Genomic DNA, 17491 nt, shown 5'->3' with positions numbered 1-17491 from the left:
TCATTGAAAAGTATTAATTTATTTCTCTTACATTTATAGCTCATTGTGGTCTAAAGGCACAGGGAAGTAGTAACTTTTTGTCACTCCCCTTTGTAACAAGAGGTAGTCATCTGCCATTCTCACTTTACAAATGGGGAACTGAGCGATGGTGGGGCGGGGGGGGGGGGGGGGGAGAAGGAGCTTGGTCACAACAACTCAAAAACGTTTTATCCAAATTGAGGTTCAAACCTATGTCTTTCATTCCCGTTTTCATGTGGGTGTTGCTCCTCTTTTCCAGCACCAGATGGACATAGGCAGCTCATTGTCTATGAAAACCCTCAGGTGGAAGGCTGGGGAGTTGTGCTGTTTCAGAGTTTTTTCAGAGTGCAGTCTTAGGCCCCTTCTACACAGCTGTATAAAATCAAGATTATCTGCTTTGGATTATATGGCAGCATAGACTCATATAATCCAGTTCAAAGCAGATTATATGGATTGTCTGCTTTGATAATCTGGATTATATGGCAGTGCCTTACAGACATTTTCACCAATGGAAGGCCCACCACCGTACAGGTTGGGCAGCCATGCAAACGCCACCAAGGGCAACAAGTTAGAGGACATGATTCTTCCTTCAGGTACTGGGAAGGGCAGTCCAGATCAAGTTGACATTGGATGGAGGGGGAATGGGGTGGCATTATAAGATAAGAAGTACATACACACAAATACACACACAAACAGAGCTTCAGTGAGAGCCAAGATTAATAGGCATCCCAATCACTTCAATCTGAATAAGGCTGGATCCTGATACTGCAGAGGCACAAGACTAATGGGTCCGGAGCTGATAATCTGGAACAAAAAAAGATATAGAATATATAAAACCCAGGATAACCTTTACATTGGAGCACCCATAAGCATCATCCACACAATAATAATAATAATAATAATAATTATTATTATTATTATTATCTGAAAATACATCACACAGTCCTAGACACTTGGGAAGTGTTCGACTTGTGATTTTGTGATACGAAATCCAGCATATCTATCTTGTTTTCTGTGTCATAATAAAATAATTTATTTCTAACCTGCCCTCTCTCCCACAAAGGAACTCAGGGCGGCTTCCAAAACAAACATAGCAAACATTTGATTCAATACAGTCAAAGGAGGTAAAGAATTGTGAGGGTTATAGGTTAAAAGCACCTCCTCTAGCAAACACAGTTCTGCCATTTCAAAAGCAAACACAGTAAGTCTGCCATACAAGCCCAGTAATCCAAAGAGGCAGGAACAAAAACGCATGAAAGAAGGAAGCTTTGAGAACTTACTTTCTCAAGGCCAATGCTGAATAACTACATTTGAGTCTGGGAATCTATTTTCCTTCCTAGGACCCTGTGAAAACTTTACAGACTGCTGCTAGGATTAAAATGGGGGGCATTTGGATGTGGGCCTTTTGTAGATCCCAAACATGAATTTTCAAGGAAAACCAGAGTGGGTCCCAGAAACCAAAGTGTATTCATATAATTTCCAGAGAAGAAGAGAGATTGCATGCAATCCCAGAACCCCTCTAGGCCAAAGGTAGTCAGATGTACATTTTCCAAAGATGACCAATTATCTCTAACAGAATGGGAGAAAGGCAGAATGCAAATTCTATATACATAAATGAATAAGCCAAAATTACGGCCATGTCACTGTATTTATACATTCAGTTCCTCACAGCATTGCCAACTTACCCCCACTCTGGGTGATGTATCGGACCCATGGTAGAGCCTGGTACCCACTCTTCTCAATTATCTTCATGTATCGGACCTGAATTGGAGAAGGAAGGAAGGAAAAAGAAAGTGTTCTTGTGCCTTTTCAAGTCACTCATCACCTCAGATGGAGGCATACAGAAGGAGAACCATCTTCCAGCTATATTTCAGACATTCCCATTTCAATCACCTGTCTTCCATCGATTTAATTGAGCCCCCAGTGGCTCAGTGAATTAAACCCTTGTGCCAGCAGACTGCTGATTTGAAGGTTGGGTTGATGACCTGAAGGTTGCCTGTTCGAATCTAACCCCTGGAGAGCATGGATGAGCTCCCTCTGTCAGCTCCAGTTCCATGCAGGAACACAAGAGAGGCTTCCCACAAGGATGGTAAAACATCAAAACATCACGGCGTCCCCTGGGCAACGTCCTGCAGACGGCCAATTCTCTTACACCAGAAGTGACTTGCAGTTCCTTAAGACATGAAAAAAAAAGATTTTAATTGCAGATATGTAATGGATTTCTCTTTCATCTTCACCCTCGGAAAGACTTTCATCAATCTTCCTATCACAGTCTGAAAAACTTTGGTCTCCTCCAGACAGGGCAAGTGTGTCAAAGATTTTTGGTATTTGTTACTATACTTCTCAGGGTTTTTTTATTTCTGTTTTTGAACAAACACCAGAATGGCATTTTCCATTGCCTTGGACTATTTTCTGGCCATTCCTGCCACCAGCTGCAACATTTTGTTCCCATCCCTGTGTGGGTTTAATTGGAGAAAAAAAAATTGGAGCAAAAAAATCTCAGTCTGTTTTTTCAAAACAGTGTTTATTACAGTTGCAATGCATGAGTAAAATAACACTTCTACTTAACAGCACTACAACTTAAAAAAAAAAACAAAGAAGAGAATAACATTTGGTCACAGTAATGTATATGTGTGCATGTGCATACAGACATTTCCCTGGGAGATGAATGGTCTCACTCTTCTCAGTTCCCAAATAACACTATGAAAATTTTTTTGAAAAAAAAATCTGTTCCTGGTTTGAAAGTGTTATTTCCTGTTGAATTGTGTTGTACTTACTTTGAAAGTAATTGTTATACTCCAGAAACTTCGTTTTGTGGCTGCCACAAACTGTGTTGAATTGTTTGAGATCTTCATGGAAAAAAGATAGCAAAATATGCTAAAGGATGTCCCACAAAAACAAACTTTTTGCAGTTTAATCAACTTTTTCCATGTTTTTATGATAGAACCAACTAGGAAATGACATCTGTAACCTAGGAACAAAAACTCTGTTACATAGTGTAATTTAATGCCACTTACCTGGATCCCTGAGACTGTGAAGTAGGGGATTTCAAACCGGACGGAGATTGGGGGCCGGCCCTCCAGCTCCTCGTTCTCAACACTGGGCAGCCCAAAGTGAGCTCGCATCAAGTACTCCTTGCCACCCTGTAGAGCAAAAGGCCAAAACAGAAGATCATTAGTTAGGGAGGTCAATGCCAGCGGTGTCTGTCACTGAAGACAAGAAATAACAATATGGCAGTGGATGGTTAGGTTCCTCTGTGATCCACAACAAAGGGGCAGGAAAACCAGAGTTTGGAAAGTGTACTATTTTGGACCACAACTCCTAGAACTCCCCAGGTGGTTGAGGGATTGTGTCAATCCTCCAAAATAATTTTTCCAAGCTCTAATAAATCCTGTCATTATTTCCAGAAGCCATTCATTAATCTTGTGGCTGTTTCTCCAAACTTTACAGAGATTCTAGTGGGCAAGGACTCATTAACCATCACCTAGCCTCTCTCCCCTTCCAGAGGCAGATTTCAGCAATGTACGAGTATATGGACGGTCCTCTAGCACAAATACAGCCAAAGCATATTGGGATAAAATCTCCACATCTCACTGCAGTTAGTAGCAAAACTTCAATTGTCTGCAACATGCAATTGATCTAAAACAATTGCATGGGCCAGATGCAACCTTCCAACATCATTTACCCACCCCAACATAAACTTTAGAGGGTTGCTGTATGTCTTTTGGGCTGTGTGGCCATGTTCCAGAAGAATTCTCTCCTGACGTTTCGCCCACATCTATGGCAGGCATCCTCAGAGGTTGTGAGGTACGGAATTAAACTTTAGACTTTGGGTTGTCCTAAATCTGGTATGACTTGAAGAAGCACAACAACAACAATCCTTTTTAATTTGACTATCTCATCAGTCAAAAGCAGGCCCATACAGTCTCACTTATCCAACATAAACGGGCCGTCAGAATGTTGGATAAGTGAATATGTTGGATAATAAGGAGGGATTAAGGAAAAACCTATTAAACATCAAATTAGGTTATGATTTTACAAATTAAGTAATTACTGTATTTACGAATTTAGCACCAAAATATCACGATGTATTGAAAACATTGACTACAAAAATGCGTTGGATAATCCAGAACATTGGATAAGTGAGTGTTGGATAAGTGAGACTCTACTGTACTTCCCATTGTTAAATTTATGTAGGTTAAAATTGTTTTTAATTTTATATATTGTATTGATGTTTCACATTTCTCTGCACTATAAATATGATCTGTATAATGTGCATAGGGATTCGATCATGGTTTTTTCAAACTATAGTCTGGACCTCCAACAGTTTGAGGGACAGTGAACCAGCCATCTGTTCAAAAACTTTGAGGACCCTGATCTAAAAGAACCAGAGTCCAGAGGCTATGTGGGGAGAGAAAGGAAAAAGTGTGCTTCTCACCGGGAAGGATTTGATGCTCCAGATGACCACATCCTTTTCAGGCAGGTATTTTGCACTCCCAATGCTAGTCTTGAACTTGGGTGAGTCAGCGTCACTGGGGACAGGAACACAGATCTCCACACCATTGGCCACCGATTGCTTCTTGAACTGGCCCTTTGCCTTTCCAAGAAGAAAGTGCAGGTAGAGGAAGGGAAGGAAATAATTTGTGATGAGTTCATGAGTTTGTTTGTTTCTTGCTTTACACTGCTGCAAAAGGATGCTAGATTTTTGACCTATACAGTCAAGGTCAATGATGTCCAACCTTTGGTCCCACAAAGGTGGGCCCCAGCTCTCAAAAGCCATGGCCAGCTTATTGTTAGCTGGAGAGACATCTGTCCAAGACAATGCAGATGAATGGATTGATTTCAATATTTATGTGTTTTTACACATCTGAACTCCGGTGGCGAAGTGTGTTAAAGCACTGAGCTGCTGAACTTGCAGACCGAAAGGTCCCAGGTTTAAATCCTGGGAGCGGCTTGAGCGCCCGCTGTTAGCCCCAGCTCCTGCCAATCTAGCAGTTCGAAAACATGCAAATGTGAGTAGATCAATAGGTACCGCTCTGGCGGGAAGGTAACGGCGCTCCATGCACTCATGCTGGCCACATGACCTTGGAGGCGTCTACGGACAACGCCGACTCTTCGGCTTAGAAATGGAGATGAGCACCAACCCCCAGAGTCGGTCACGACTGGACTTAGCGTCAGGGGAAACCTTTACCTTTACCTTTACCTTTGAAAGTGGCATACAATGCAATCAGTTTGAACAATTTTAAACAGTAAAAATCATGTGCAAGTCTATCAGAAATGTCAAAACTATGTAAAACTAGTTAACTTACAGTTAACTTACAGTTTAATTTATAGTTATATGTTAATGTTTTATTATAATTTTTTTCTATTATATGTATGTTGACATTGAATTTTTGCCATTAATATGTTGTAAACCACCTTGAGTCCTCCCAGGGTTGAGAAAGGTGGTATATCAAAATTGTGTGTGTGTGTATGAAATAAATAGCCAAGAATCATGAGCCCAATTCTGTCATGCTTTGCTTTGCTTCTTTGTTGTGGAGGCTCTCCATAGGGAGGCAAAAGCAATTCACCTTAACCATGATCTCCACTCGGCTGTGAGAGAATTTCTCGATGACAGACTCAATCCAGATGAGAGGTTTCACCTTGATGCAGGGAGAAAAGAAGAAGGAGAGAGTGTGTTAGACTAAAAAAAAGGTTTTGCCTTCTGACAGAGAAAGAAGTGGTCCTTGGAAGGGAGTTCCAAGAGGCAGACACCAAAAAGGCCTTCGCTTGCACTCCCCTCAAATACGGCTGAGATGACAGAAGGATTGAGAGAAAAGCCTCCCTCTCTCAAGGACCATACAGGGAAGTCTGGTCTGCTAGGCATACCAGACCTGGGTCATATAGGGTTTTGAAGATCACAACCAGCACTTTAAATTGTGCCAGGAAAAATTCCTGGTATGATGAAAACTGAAGAACACCCAATTTCTAGGCATTTCTCCATTCTCAAGTTAATCAGTGTTGCTCTGATTAGGATTTTGTATGTCACAGCGTGACTACTCTTCTCATTCAATGAAGAAATGTCAAGTCAATAGAAGACAAGAACAAAGCTCATGGGATGAGATATTTTCCAGCAACTTCCTCTAACCTTTTATACTAAACAGTGTTAAGTTCTATTTATGTTCATGTCAGGAAAGACATCAGAGGAAGGAAAATAATCTTTCCAAAGATCTGGGAGTGTACAAATTAACCGCAACAGCATATAAAGGAGCGGTGGGAAAATGTGGTCTTCCAAATATTGTTGAGTTGACACTCCCATCAGCCCTGGTCAACATAACCAATTATTTGGAATGATAGGAGTTGTATTCCAGCAGAAGCACGAAGTCACAGATTACTCACTTACATTTTGTCACAATACGTATAATGGTGCTAAATAAAGAGTTTTCATTGCACTACGTATGTAACACCATTTTTGTTCCTGGCTTATAAATGTCATTTCCTAATTAGTTCTATCATCAAAACATGGAAAAACTTTGTTTTTGCAGAACATCCTGCAGCACATTTTGCTATCATTTTTCAATGAATATCTCATAAGAGTCTCGACCAATTCAACATAGTTTATGGTTACACAAATGAAGTTTCAAAGTAAGTACCACACAATTAAACAGGAAATAACACTTTCAAACCAGGAACAGAAAAAAATTGTTACAAAGTGTTAATCACATTTTGTCACTATACATGCAATGGTGCTAAATAAAGAGTTTTCATTATCAACTAATGGAAACTTCTCACTGCCACTGTTGTGATTCCAAATCTGAGGATCTTTCACATGGCTTTTGGAACAGGATGTACTGCACACTGTCTTTCTGACAGGAGACTCTTCCACTAGGAAAAAGGTAGTTTTGGAAAATAAATTAATCAAGGCCACTGTGAATCCATAAGTGCAGAAGAAAACTCTTGTTTGCACCAGAGAAGGAGGAATGTCGATGCAATCACCCTTGTAAGACCTTGCTCTTGGGCAGATACCAAGACCTACTTGGGTATTCAGTCGATAAGACATGAGTTCGAAATCTCCATCAGGGGGAATGAAGGAAATGGTGCGGTCATTGTCAAACCGTGACAGTCTCACACACTGGTGAAACTTCACATCCTCCAGCTCCACCGATTTATTTTTTCCACCTGAAAGAAAGACATGGAGGCATGAGATGAAGCTATTGATGACAGAAACCCCAACCACTACTACTTTCATAGTACTTTTAATGGCTCTATGATGCCTGTATAATAGTAACTCGTGTCCATGTTATAAAGAGGAATAGGGGTTCCTGGAAGATATGAAATCAGCAGAGTGTGTGGATGTGCCTGTGAAAGGCTGAGAGCAGATGGGGTGGGGAAGAGTTTAAAATGATGTGGTGTAAGTCAGTTGAGGAGTTATCTAGGAATATAGGTACCGCTCCGGCGGGAAGGTAACGGCGCTCCATGCAATCATGCCGGCCACATGACCTTGGAGGTGTCTACGGACAACGCCAGCTCTTCGATTTAGAAATGGAGATGAGCACCAACAGAGTCAGACATGACTGGACTTAACGTCAGGGGGAAAACCTTTACCTTAAGTCAGTTGAGGAGTTATCTAGGAATATAGGGCAGCTAGTGCTATATGGGCTGTTGATCCGAGTGTTAGGCTAGGACTTTGGGACGCCCCTGAGTGACCTTGACAAGCCACACTCTCCCAGACTAAGGCAATGTCTAACTTAGAATGAATCTTGCCGCAAAATAATGTATGGGATAGTTGCCATACATTGCAGTTAATCCGAAGGCACATAACAACAAGGAATATTACAGAATAATAGGAATGGAAATCTGGTTTCACACTTATATACTAAATGAGAACATGCAAAAAGATAACCCACTTTAACACAAGACATCTTTTTTCATCTGTCTAGCAGACAATTTACACATTTGCAAGACAAATTCTGTGCATTTCTCTGAAGTGTGAAATGTCAAACCGGAGGAATTGCTGCCTTGCTGCAGAGATCACAAAAAGTTGAAATCCTGGATGGATCATTTGCAAGCAAACAGTCTGCCCCCCTTTTTTACTTATAGTGCATCAGAAAAGGAAAATATGCTAGAGACATTTTTGCAAAATGCAATGGAAAAGAAGAGCTTATTATTCTAGTGAAGGCAAGAACTCTCACAGGAGTCGGGAAAGCCTTGACAAGTTGTCTTGCTGTCAAGGCACTGTTGAATTTTTTTCACCTTCCTTGATAGTTTATAATGTAGAACTATCTAATGATAAATCATGTAACAAAGTGAATTATGTTTTGCCATTACACACTGCAACTAAATATCCGTACTGGAGTGTAAGAGAGACTCAGGCGTCTTTAACAGTATCTCAGGTTTGTACTATAATAAAATATCATTTGTCTTCTATTGATCACAGCTGCTGTATATTCACTACCAGTTGCTGTCTTTTTTTAGTGCCTTCAAGTTGTTTTGGAGTTATGGTGTTCCCAAGGGAAACATAACAAGGGGATTTTCTTGACAAGCTTTGTCCAGAGGAGGCTTGCCATTGCCATCCTCTAAGATTGAGAGAATATTACTTGCTCAAGGTCACCCAGTGAGTTTCCTTGGTTGAGGAGGGATTCACACCCTGGTCTCTCAGAGTCCTATTCTCAACGCATTATACCATGATGCGTCACTATCATTTATATATGGATAAGAAAGTTTCTTAAATGCTAGGCCCAAGGAAAATAGCATTAAAAATATGGGGGAAATGGAAAGAGAAATGGATGCCATACTTATCAAAAGAAGCCCCGATAGGTAGTTTAAGAAATAATGAGGACAGGAGTATTATAAAAAAATTGAAACAGATGAGATATAGTAAAATTAAAGATTTATATAATGAAAATAAGGAATTAATGGAATGGAAGCAATTGGAAAGATTAGGGAGTGGGATAAATTGGTTAACACTAAGAGGAATTTGGGAACAAATCAAGAAGGAAGAAAGTAATGAGGGAGAAAATATAATAGACAAGATATTAAAAGACAGACTTGGTGGTAAAAAAAGGATTAAATAAAATATATGGAAGAATGATAGAAGATAAGGAGTCTATGTATAGAATAATGGAAAACAAGTGGGAAAAGGAAGGGAGCCTAGGAAAAGAAAAGATAGAAAAGATAGTCAATGGTTTAAATAAAATAAAAATAGACAAATATAAGGAATTAGAACTGAAAATAATTACGAAATGGTACAGAACACCAATTCAGCTGGCACACATGATTCGGGGATTAAATCCCAAATGTTGGCATTGTGGGGATAGGGAGTCATGGTACTCTCATCTATGGTGGGAATGTGAAGAGATAAAAAAAAATTGGAAACAAATTCTAACCCAGATTGAATTACATACTAAAACCAAATTTGATATAAATATGCAAATTCTGTTAATAGGGATATATGAGGATAGAAGAATTAAAGACCAAGACCAAGACTTAATGATGATAATGTTTAGAGCCGCACACGCAGTAATAGTGTGGGGGTGGAAGGATAAAAAGAAATGGACACTTGTAAATGGTATGAATATATATAGGATCAAATACAACTGGATATTATGGACATTATAAGAAACAAAAAAACATGGTCAGACAAACAGAAGAAAATTAAAGAAATATGGACTCCATTTAGCAGATGGCTATAGATTGTTAAACCATATGATGAAAGTTGGAAGAAAAAATTGGAAAGAATGGAAAGAAGGCTCATGTAACAAGAAAATAAGGTTTAAGTTGTCAACAGGGAGGGGGTGGGTGGGTGTGGGTGAGGGAGAAGGGAATGGAAAAGGAAAATGTAAGTATGATTATGTATTATAAAATAATGATTAATAAAAATTCCCGGGGGGGGGGGGAGTAAAAAAAAAGAAAAAAAGAAGAAAGTTTCTTAAATGCAATTCAACTGTCTAGTGTTCAGACTGAGGGAAGAGTCTGGAACCAAACAATGGCCCCAGTGGTATTAATGACTGTGGAGGCAGTTGCCTATAGTAATCGAAGGGCAAAGAGGAGGACTATCATACAAGCTCTTAAAAACTTTAGTGGAAAAGAAGAGAGAGCAATTAACACCTCCGTCTTCAAAACATAAAATTGAGCCATGCGATGTCGCAGAAAAGAGATAGGACAGAAAACCTATGAGTTGTGTTGAAGGGGCAAGAAGAGAACAGAAAAGAGAATGATTTCCCCCTAGTGCAACATTACAATGGAAAGTTGTCCAAAAATAAAATCCAAGTCTAAGAAGCTGCACAGATGACCTCACTGTGTACCAGCAAAAGCAGCTCTGGAGCCTAGTACTAAGGGAGGGGATGTCTAAACCAGTAGTAAGTTCTCAATCTGAGGATCTCCAGGTGTTTTGGCCTACAACTCTCAGAAATCCCAGCCAGTTTACCAGCTGTTAGGATTTCTGGGAGTTGAAGGCCAAAACATCTGAAGACCCACAGGTTGATAACCGCTGATCTAGACTGACTTGATGCCCTCCATAAATTAACACTAAAGTTCAAAATAGCTTTCTGGCTCCAAACTAAACCTAATCCATATATGGTGAAAATTCTCAAATACCCTATTTACTTGGATGTAATGCTCACCTTTTTGGGCTAAATTGCATCCCCCAATTTAGGGTGCTCATCAAATTCGCAAAATACGGTAATCTTAGTGCTGAGCCAAAACAAAAGGGGAAGTTGCTTCAGGACTATCTGGAGCTCCTATTTGTCTAATTTAATTGCCATAGCTCAGTGCTATGTAATGCTTGGATTTGTAGTTTGGTGAGGCATCAGCATTCTTTGGCAGACCAACCCCAACCCATGATTCCAAACTACAGCCCCCATGACCCCATGGCATTGATCCAGGGCAGTTAAAGTGGATTCATTCAACAGCATAGATGTACCCAAGGTTTTCTTTTCTATTGCTGAAAGCATTGGTGTTCTGACACTTTTGTTTCTAAAAGAAGAAATTATAACCTAACAGCAACTGTAGTGCACACCTTTTTTTGGCCAAATTGCAAAGAGTGCACTTTTTACTGCTGCCCCAGTGGCGAAGTGTGTTAAAGCGCTAAGCTGCTGATCTTGCGGACCGAAAGGTCCCAGGCTCAAATCCCGGGGCTAACCTGCTGTTAGCCCCACTCCTGACAACCTAGCAGTTTGAAAACATGCAAATGTGAGTAGATCAATAGGTACCGCTCTGGCGGGAAGGTAATGGCGCTCCATGTAGTCATGCCGGCCACATGACCTGGAGATGTCTATGGACAACGCCGGCTCTCCGGCTTAGAAATGAAGATGAGCACCAACCCCCAGAGTCAGTCACGACTGGACTTAACGTCAGGGGAAGCCTTTATCTTATTATATTAGCCAGAAAACGCTTTTTTTGGTTGCAGGATTTTGAAAACTGGGGTGTACATTAGATTTGATGGTGCATTAAACTCGAGTAAATATGGGTATTAAGCAAAAACCTTAAAGAAATTCCTGGTGTCAAATTTGCTGCTGGGCAGCCCATGTTAGTCAAGTCCAGAATTCCAGTGGCTGCCTAGCCCACCCCCCAAACAGATGTCCCCCCCCCCTCGAGTTACTTACGTCCTGTGAGTTCAAAGAGCACCCGGTCGTTGAGGCCCAGGCGCAACTCTGGCATGCCCGAGAGGAACACTTTAAGCTTGATGGAGCCCACAATCTCACTTAATAGGACACTTCCATTGGCATTCACCTGAAAGACAAAGTAGGGCCTGGGTTGGGAGGGCAACAAATTTCCTTTGCCCTCATGGCTATGAGGAAGAGTAGCTGCTCCTTCTCAGTACTAAGTATCACACTGAAGTCACCCAATACAGGGAAGACTATTTTCAAGGCCCAGCTTTTGCTCCCTCGTGCTCTCTGTTCTCAATTATTCCTGCTGTTACATAATATCATAGAATCCTAGAGTTGGAAGAGACCTTGTGGGCCATCGAGTCCAACCCCCTGCCAAGAAACAGGAAAATGGCATTCAAAGCAATCACGACAGATGGTCATCCAGCCTCTGCTTAAAAGCCTCTAAAGAAGGAGCCTCCACCACACTGGGGCAGAGAGTTCCACTGCTGAACAGTTCTCACAGTTAGGAAGTTCTTCCTAATGTTCAGGTGGATTCTCCTTTCTTGTAATTTGAAGCCTTTTTCTGCATCCTAGTCTCCAGGGCAGCAGAAAACAGGCTTGCTCCCTCCTCCCTATGACTTCCCCTCACATATTTATACATGGCTAACATGTCTCCTATCAGTCTTCTGCAGGTGAAACATGCCCAGCTCTTTAAACCACTCCTCGTAGGGCTTGTTCCTCTGGACACATCCAGCTTGTCAACATCTCCCTTAAGTTGCGGTGCCCAGAATTGGACACAGTATTCCAGGTGTGGTCTGGCAAAGGCAAAATAGATGGATAGCATGACTTCCCTTGATCTAGGCACTGCTGTTGCTCAGTCGTTTAGTTGTCTCCGACTCTTCGTGACCTCATGGACCAGTCCACGCCAGAGCTCCCTGTTGGCCGTCACCGCCCCCAGTTTCTTCAAGGTCAAGCCAGTCACTTCAAGGATACCGTCCATCCATCTTGCCCTTGGTCGGCCTCTCTTCCTTTTTCCTTCCATTTTCCCCAGCATCATGATCTTTTCCAAGCTTTCCTGTTTCCTCATGATGTGGCCAAAATACTTCAACTTTGCCTCTAATATCCTTCCTCCAGTGACCAGCCGGGCATTATTTCCTGGAGGATGGACTGGCTGGATCTTCTTGCGGTCCAAGGCACTCTCCGGATTTTTCTCCAGCACCAGAGTTCAAAATTATCTATCTTCCTTCGCTCAGCCTTCCTTATGGTCCAGCTCTCGCATCCATAGGTTACTATGGGGAATACCATTGCTTTGACTATGTGGACCTTCGTGGCCAGTGTGATGTCTCTGCTCTTCACTATTTTGTCAAGGTTGGCCATTGCTCTCCTCCCAAGAAGTAAACGTCTTCTGATTTCCTGGCTGCAGTCTGCATCTGCAGTGATCTTCACGCCTAGAAATATAAAGTCTGTCACTGCCTCCATGTTTTCTCCCTCTATTTGCCAGTTATCAATAGGTGTAGTTGCCATGACGTTTAACTGTAGTTTTCTTGACGTTTAACTGCAACCCAGCTTTTGCACCTTCTTCTTTCACCTTGGTGATAAGGCTCCTCGGCTCCTCCTCGCTTTTGGCCATCAGAGTGGTATCATCTGCATACCTAAGGTTGTTAATGTTTCTTCCAGCAATTTTAACTCCGGCCTTGGATTCCTCAAGCCCCACATGTCGCATGATGTGTTCTGCGTACAAGTTGAATAGGGAGGGAGAAAGTATGCAGCCCTGCCGCACTCCTTTCCCAATCTTGAACCAGTCTGTTATTCCGTGATCTGTTCTTACTGTGGCTACTTGGTCTTTGTACAGATTTCTCAGGAGACAGACAAGGTGACTTGGTATCCCCATACCACCAAGAACATGCCATAGTTTATTATGATCCACATAGTCGAAGGCTTTAGAATAGTCAATAAAGCAGATGTTTTTCTGAAACTCCCTGGCTTCCTCCACTATCCAGCAGATATTAGCAACTAGACCCCTATTTATGCAGGCCTAAATCCCATTGGTACAGGGGATACACAAGCAGGCAGGTGTTTTTCTGGGAGGAGAGGGCAGGTGAGGGCATTGTGCCCATCCCTTGCCCAAGCCAGGAGAAGGAAAAGCCGAATGACTGGGTGGAGGCAGAATGGGCTCCCCCAAGAAGCCGCCTGTTTCTTCTGATTTGCCTTCCTTCTTTCCCTCTGGGCAGCATGTTTCTAAGAGAATCAGGGAAGGGTGCAAGTGAGGGGCAGTCATGCCCTAAAGCCTGGGCATGAACAGCTCACTTTCCCTGTCTCTTGTGGGGGGGCAGGGAGGGAGGTACAGCAAGCAGGGTGGGTCAAGGAAGGAGCAGCCAGCTGATCTCCCAATTTGCTCTCTCAAATTGCCCCTCTGGGCAGCACAGCAGTGGGGGTTCTGCACAGTGAACCCAAACCCAGTGCAGTTTCCGATGCCACCCAGAGAGGGAGAGACAGGGAGGATTTGCAAGGAGGCTGCAGCTGCTGTGTGCACCAACAGCTGCTGCTTTCATCATTATTCAGAATATCCACCCATGCAACCCACGTCACTTAAGTGGTAAGTCCTGCTCCTTCCAATTCCTCCCATTGTAATGCTCCTCCTGGCCAAAAAGAGCCAGAGGGATAGAACTTTATGGGTTCAAACGAAGGGAAGGAGCAAAAGAAGGTGATAATTGCTTACTAACCCTCTGCTAGTGGTGCACAGAATGGCTGATTCTTGGAGAAGCAGTCATCCCTTTGGTCTCCCCGTCCCATTTCTGTTGCTGGAGAGTATGGAGCAGGAAGGATGCACTCATCCCAACACCACCAGGAGGACAACTGGAGGTCAGCAAGTGAGAGCTTAATATGTCTATGGTAGGGGCCCTCAAACCTTTTAAGTGGAGGGCCGATTCACAGTCCCACAGACTGTTGGGGGGCTGGACTAGGATGAAATAGTAAAAAATTAGGATTGTTGTTGTTGTGTGCCTTCAAGTTGTTTCAGACTTAGGTCAAACCGAAGTCTAAAGTTCAGGACAGGGGCCAGGTCAATGACCTTGGAGGGCCTTAGTTTGGGACCCCTGATCTAGACGATCTCATAAGACCATAGGTAAGCAAAGAGACCTCCAAAGACCATAGGTAAGGAAAGGGACCTCCAAAGACCATCTAGATGGTCTCATAAGACCATAGGTAAGGAAAGTGACCTCCAAAAACCATCTAGATGGTTTCATAAGACCATAGGTAAGCAAAGAGACCTCCAAAGACCATCTAGATGGTCTCATAAGACCATAGGTAAAGAAAGGGACCTCCAAAGACCATCTAGATGGTCTCATAAGACCATAGGTAAGGAAAGTGACCTCCAAAAACCATCTAGATGGTCTCATAAGACCATAGGTAAGCAAAGAGACCTCCAAAGACCATCTAGATGGTCTCATAAGACCATAGGTAAAGAAAGGGACCTCCAAAGACCATCTAGATGGTCTCATAAGACCATAGGTAAGGAAAGTGACCTCCAAAAACCATCTAGATGGTCTCATAAGGCCGTAGCTAAGCAAAGAGACCTTCAAAGACCATCTAGACAATCTCATAAGACCATAGATAAGCAAAGAGACCTCCAAAGACCATCTAGATGGTTCATAAGACCATAGGTAAAGAAAGGTGCCCCCCAAGGCCATCTAGACAATCTCATAAAAACATAGGTAAGGAAAGTGACCTCCAAATGTGATCTAGATGGTCTCATAAGGCCATAGCTAAGCAAAGAGACCTTCAAAGACCATCTAGATGATCTCATAAGACCATAGATAAGCAAAGAGACCTTCAAAGACCAGGTAGACTTAGGTCAACCCTAAGTCTAAAGTTTAGGACAGGGGCCAGGTCAGTGACCTTGGAGGGCCGTATTCAGCCCACGGGCCTTAGTTTGGGGACCCCTGGTCTATGGGGTGCTCCTCCAGGGACCTGCCCTACACACTGTGCCACCCAGGGAGAGCAAGTCAGCAAGCAGTCAAAGGCAGCTGCCTACACACGATCTCTAGGAGGCAAGATGGGCCCATCTCTGTTACGGTGTTCATGAAGGCTCTGTTCATCCATCCATCCATCTACCATAGTTCTTCAATTGTAAGATGCCACTGATTGTAAGATGCACCCTAATTTCAGTGCAGCCACCACCAACACAATTACACGATACACCTGCAATTCTAAGATGCACCCCAATTTAGAGATGTTTATCTAGAAAAGATGTGAGTCTTAGACTTGAAGAAATCCTATTATTATTATTATTATTATTATTATTATTATTATTATTATTATTATTATTTTATGACACAGCAAACAAGATAGATATGCTGGATTTCGTATCACAAAATCACAAGTCTAACACTTCCCAAGTGTCTAAGACTGTATGATGTATTTTCGGATGATGCGCGCAGATCCCAGTAGGGTGGCCTTTTGCAGTTAGCAGATCGTAATTTTGTCAATGTTTATTGTTTCCAAATGCCAGCTGAGATCTTTTGGCACGGCACCCAATGTTGTTGTTGTTGTTGTTGTTGTTGTTATTATTATTATTATTATTATTATTATTATGCCGCAGTGAGGGGCTGCGGTAGCGCAGCATGTTAAGTCACTAGCTGAAGGAAAATCTGTCGGCCGGAGGGTCGGCAGTTCAAAGCCGCAAGCTCCCAACTGTCAGCCCCAGTATCTGCCAACCTAGCAGTTCGAAAGCATGCAATGTGAGTAGATGAATAGGTACCACCTCAGCAGGAAGGTAAAAGGAAGGTAAAAGGGTGTCCGTGCAGATATGCAAAACATGCTGGCAACAGATCAGAGACTCTATGGATAACAGGCTCCTAGGCATGGGAAAATGGAACTTCCCCATGGGTGGAAGTTGAGCATCACCTCCAGACGTAGATGAAGAAAAAAGGGGAAGACTTTTACCTCTGTCTGTGTCGTTGTGTAAAAGGCATTGAATATTTACCTCATATATGTTCTGTAATCTGCTCCGAGATAGAGTGGAATATAAGTAAAATGTATTATTATTATTATTATTATTATTATTATTATTATTATTATTATTATTATTATTTTGTGTCAGGAGCAACTTGAGTCACTTCTGGAGTGAGAGAATTGGCCGTCTGCAAGGACGTTGCCCAGGGGACGCCCGGATGTTTTGATGTTTTTACCATCCTTGTGGGAGGCTTCTCTCATGTCCCCGCATGGAGCTGGAGCTGATAGAGGGAGCTCATGGGATTCGAACCTGGCAGCTTTCAGGGCAGCAACCCAACCTTCAAGTCACAAGGCTTTAGTCCACTACGCCACCGGAGGCTCCAAGTGTATTATTACTATTGTTGTTGTTGTTGTTGTTGTTGTTCCCTGCTTTATCTCTCCCAAAGGGGATTCAAAGTGGCTGTCATCTATCAATCTAATTTTATGCCACCTTTCTCCTGGAAGAGGGACCAAAGCAGGTCTGACAAAAAACAATAGTGAGGAGTGTGTGAGAGAGAGGAGGTTATGAGAGAAAGACAGAGAGGACTGACGAAGTCCTGGTTGTGTTTTCCTTGTTTCCATGTGGATGAAACTGGAGAGTGTAGAATAAAGTGAAGTTTTCCCAAGGAGGTTGAAGGAGTGCTTGCTAGGTGGGGTGCCCCTCCCCTCCTGCTTTCTCTAAGGGAGGAAGTAAGGGAGAAAATATTCCTATGAATTGTTTGATGGCTTCTTCTTACACAATAAATTGCTTTTCTTTCAAAGTAAAAGCACCATTGTTAGGCATGCAAGCACATGCTTAACAATATGCGTAGCTTACTCTGAGTATATGTCTTTCGCAGGTAGCTGGAGGCTAGGAGATGAATTCATTTGCCATTCCTTATTAAGCATATCTAATCTGATACAGTAAGTAAATA

General features: G+C 42.3%; 1 protein-coding gene across 1 annotated transcript in view; it reads right to left on the bottom strand.

Moving 5' to 3' along the window:
- ap1m2 (adaptor related protein complex 1 subunit mu 2) overlaps positions 1-17491 on the bottom strand; it is a 37729-nt gene continuing 20238 nt past the window's right edge. Inside the window, exons 6-12 of the mRNA XM_062971403.1 lie at positions 11601-11727; positions 7034-7176; positions 5589-5660; positions 4457-4615; positions 3036-3161; positions 1704-1779; positions 1-822 (exon numbers count right to left, since the gene is read on the bottom strand). Coding sequence (XP_062827473.1) covers positions 800-822; positions 1704-1779; positions 3036-3161; positions 4457-4615; positions 5589-5660; positions 7034-7176; positions 11601-11727 — 726 coding nt within the window. The 3' untranslated portion in view covers positions 1-799. The remainder of the gene's footprint in view (positions 823-1703; positions 1780-3035; positions 3162-4456; positions 4616-5588; positions 5661-7033; positions 7177-11600; positions 11728-17491) is intronic.

The sequence above is a fragment of the Anolis carolinensis genome, chromosome 2 (genome assembly GCF_035594765.1).
Source record: "Anolis carolinensis isolate JA03-04 chromosome 2, rAnoCar3.1.pri, whole genome shotgun sequence".
In the NCBI taxonomy this organism is placed as follows: domain Eukaryota; kingdom Metazoa; phylum Chordata; class Lepidosauria; order Squamata; family Dactyloidae; genus Anolis; species Anolis carolinensis.
This window is presented reverse-complemented; position numbering and strand designations above follow the sequence as displayed.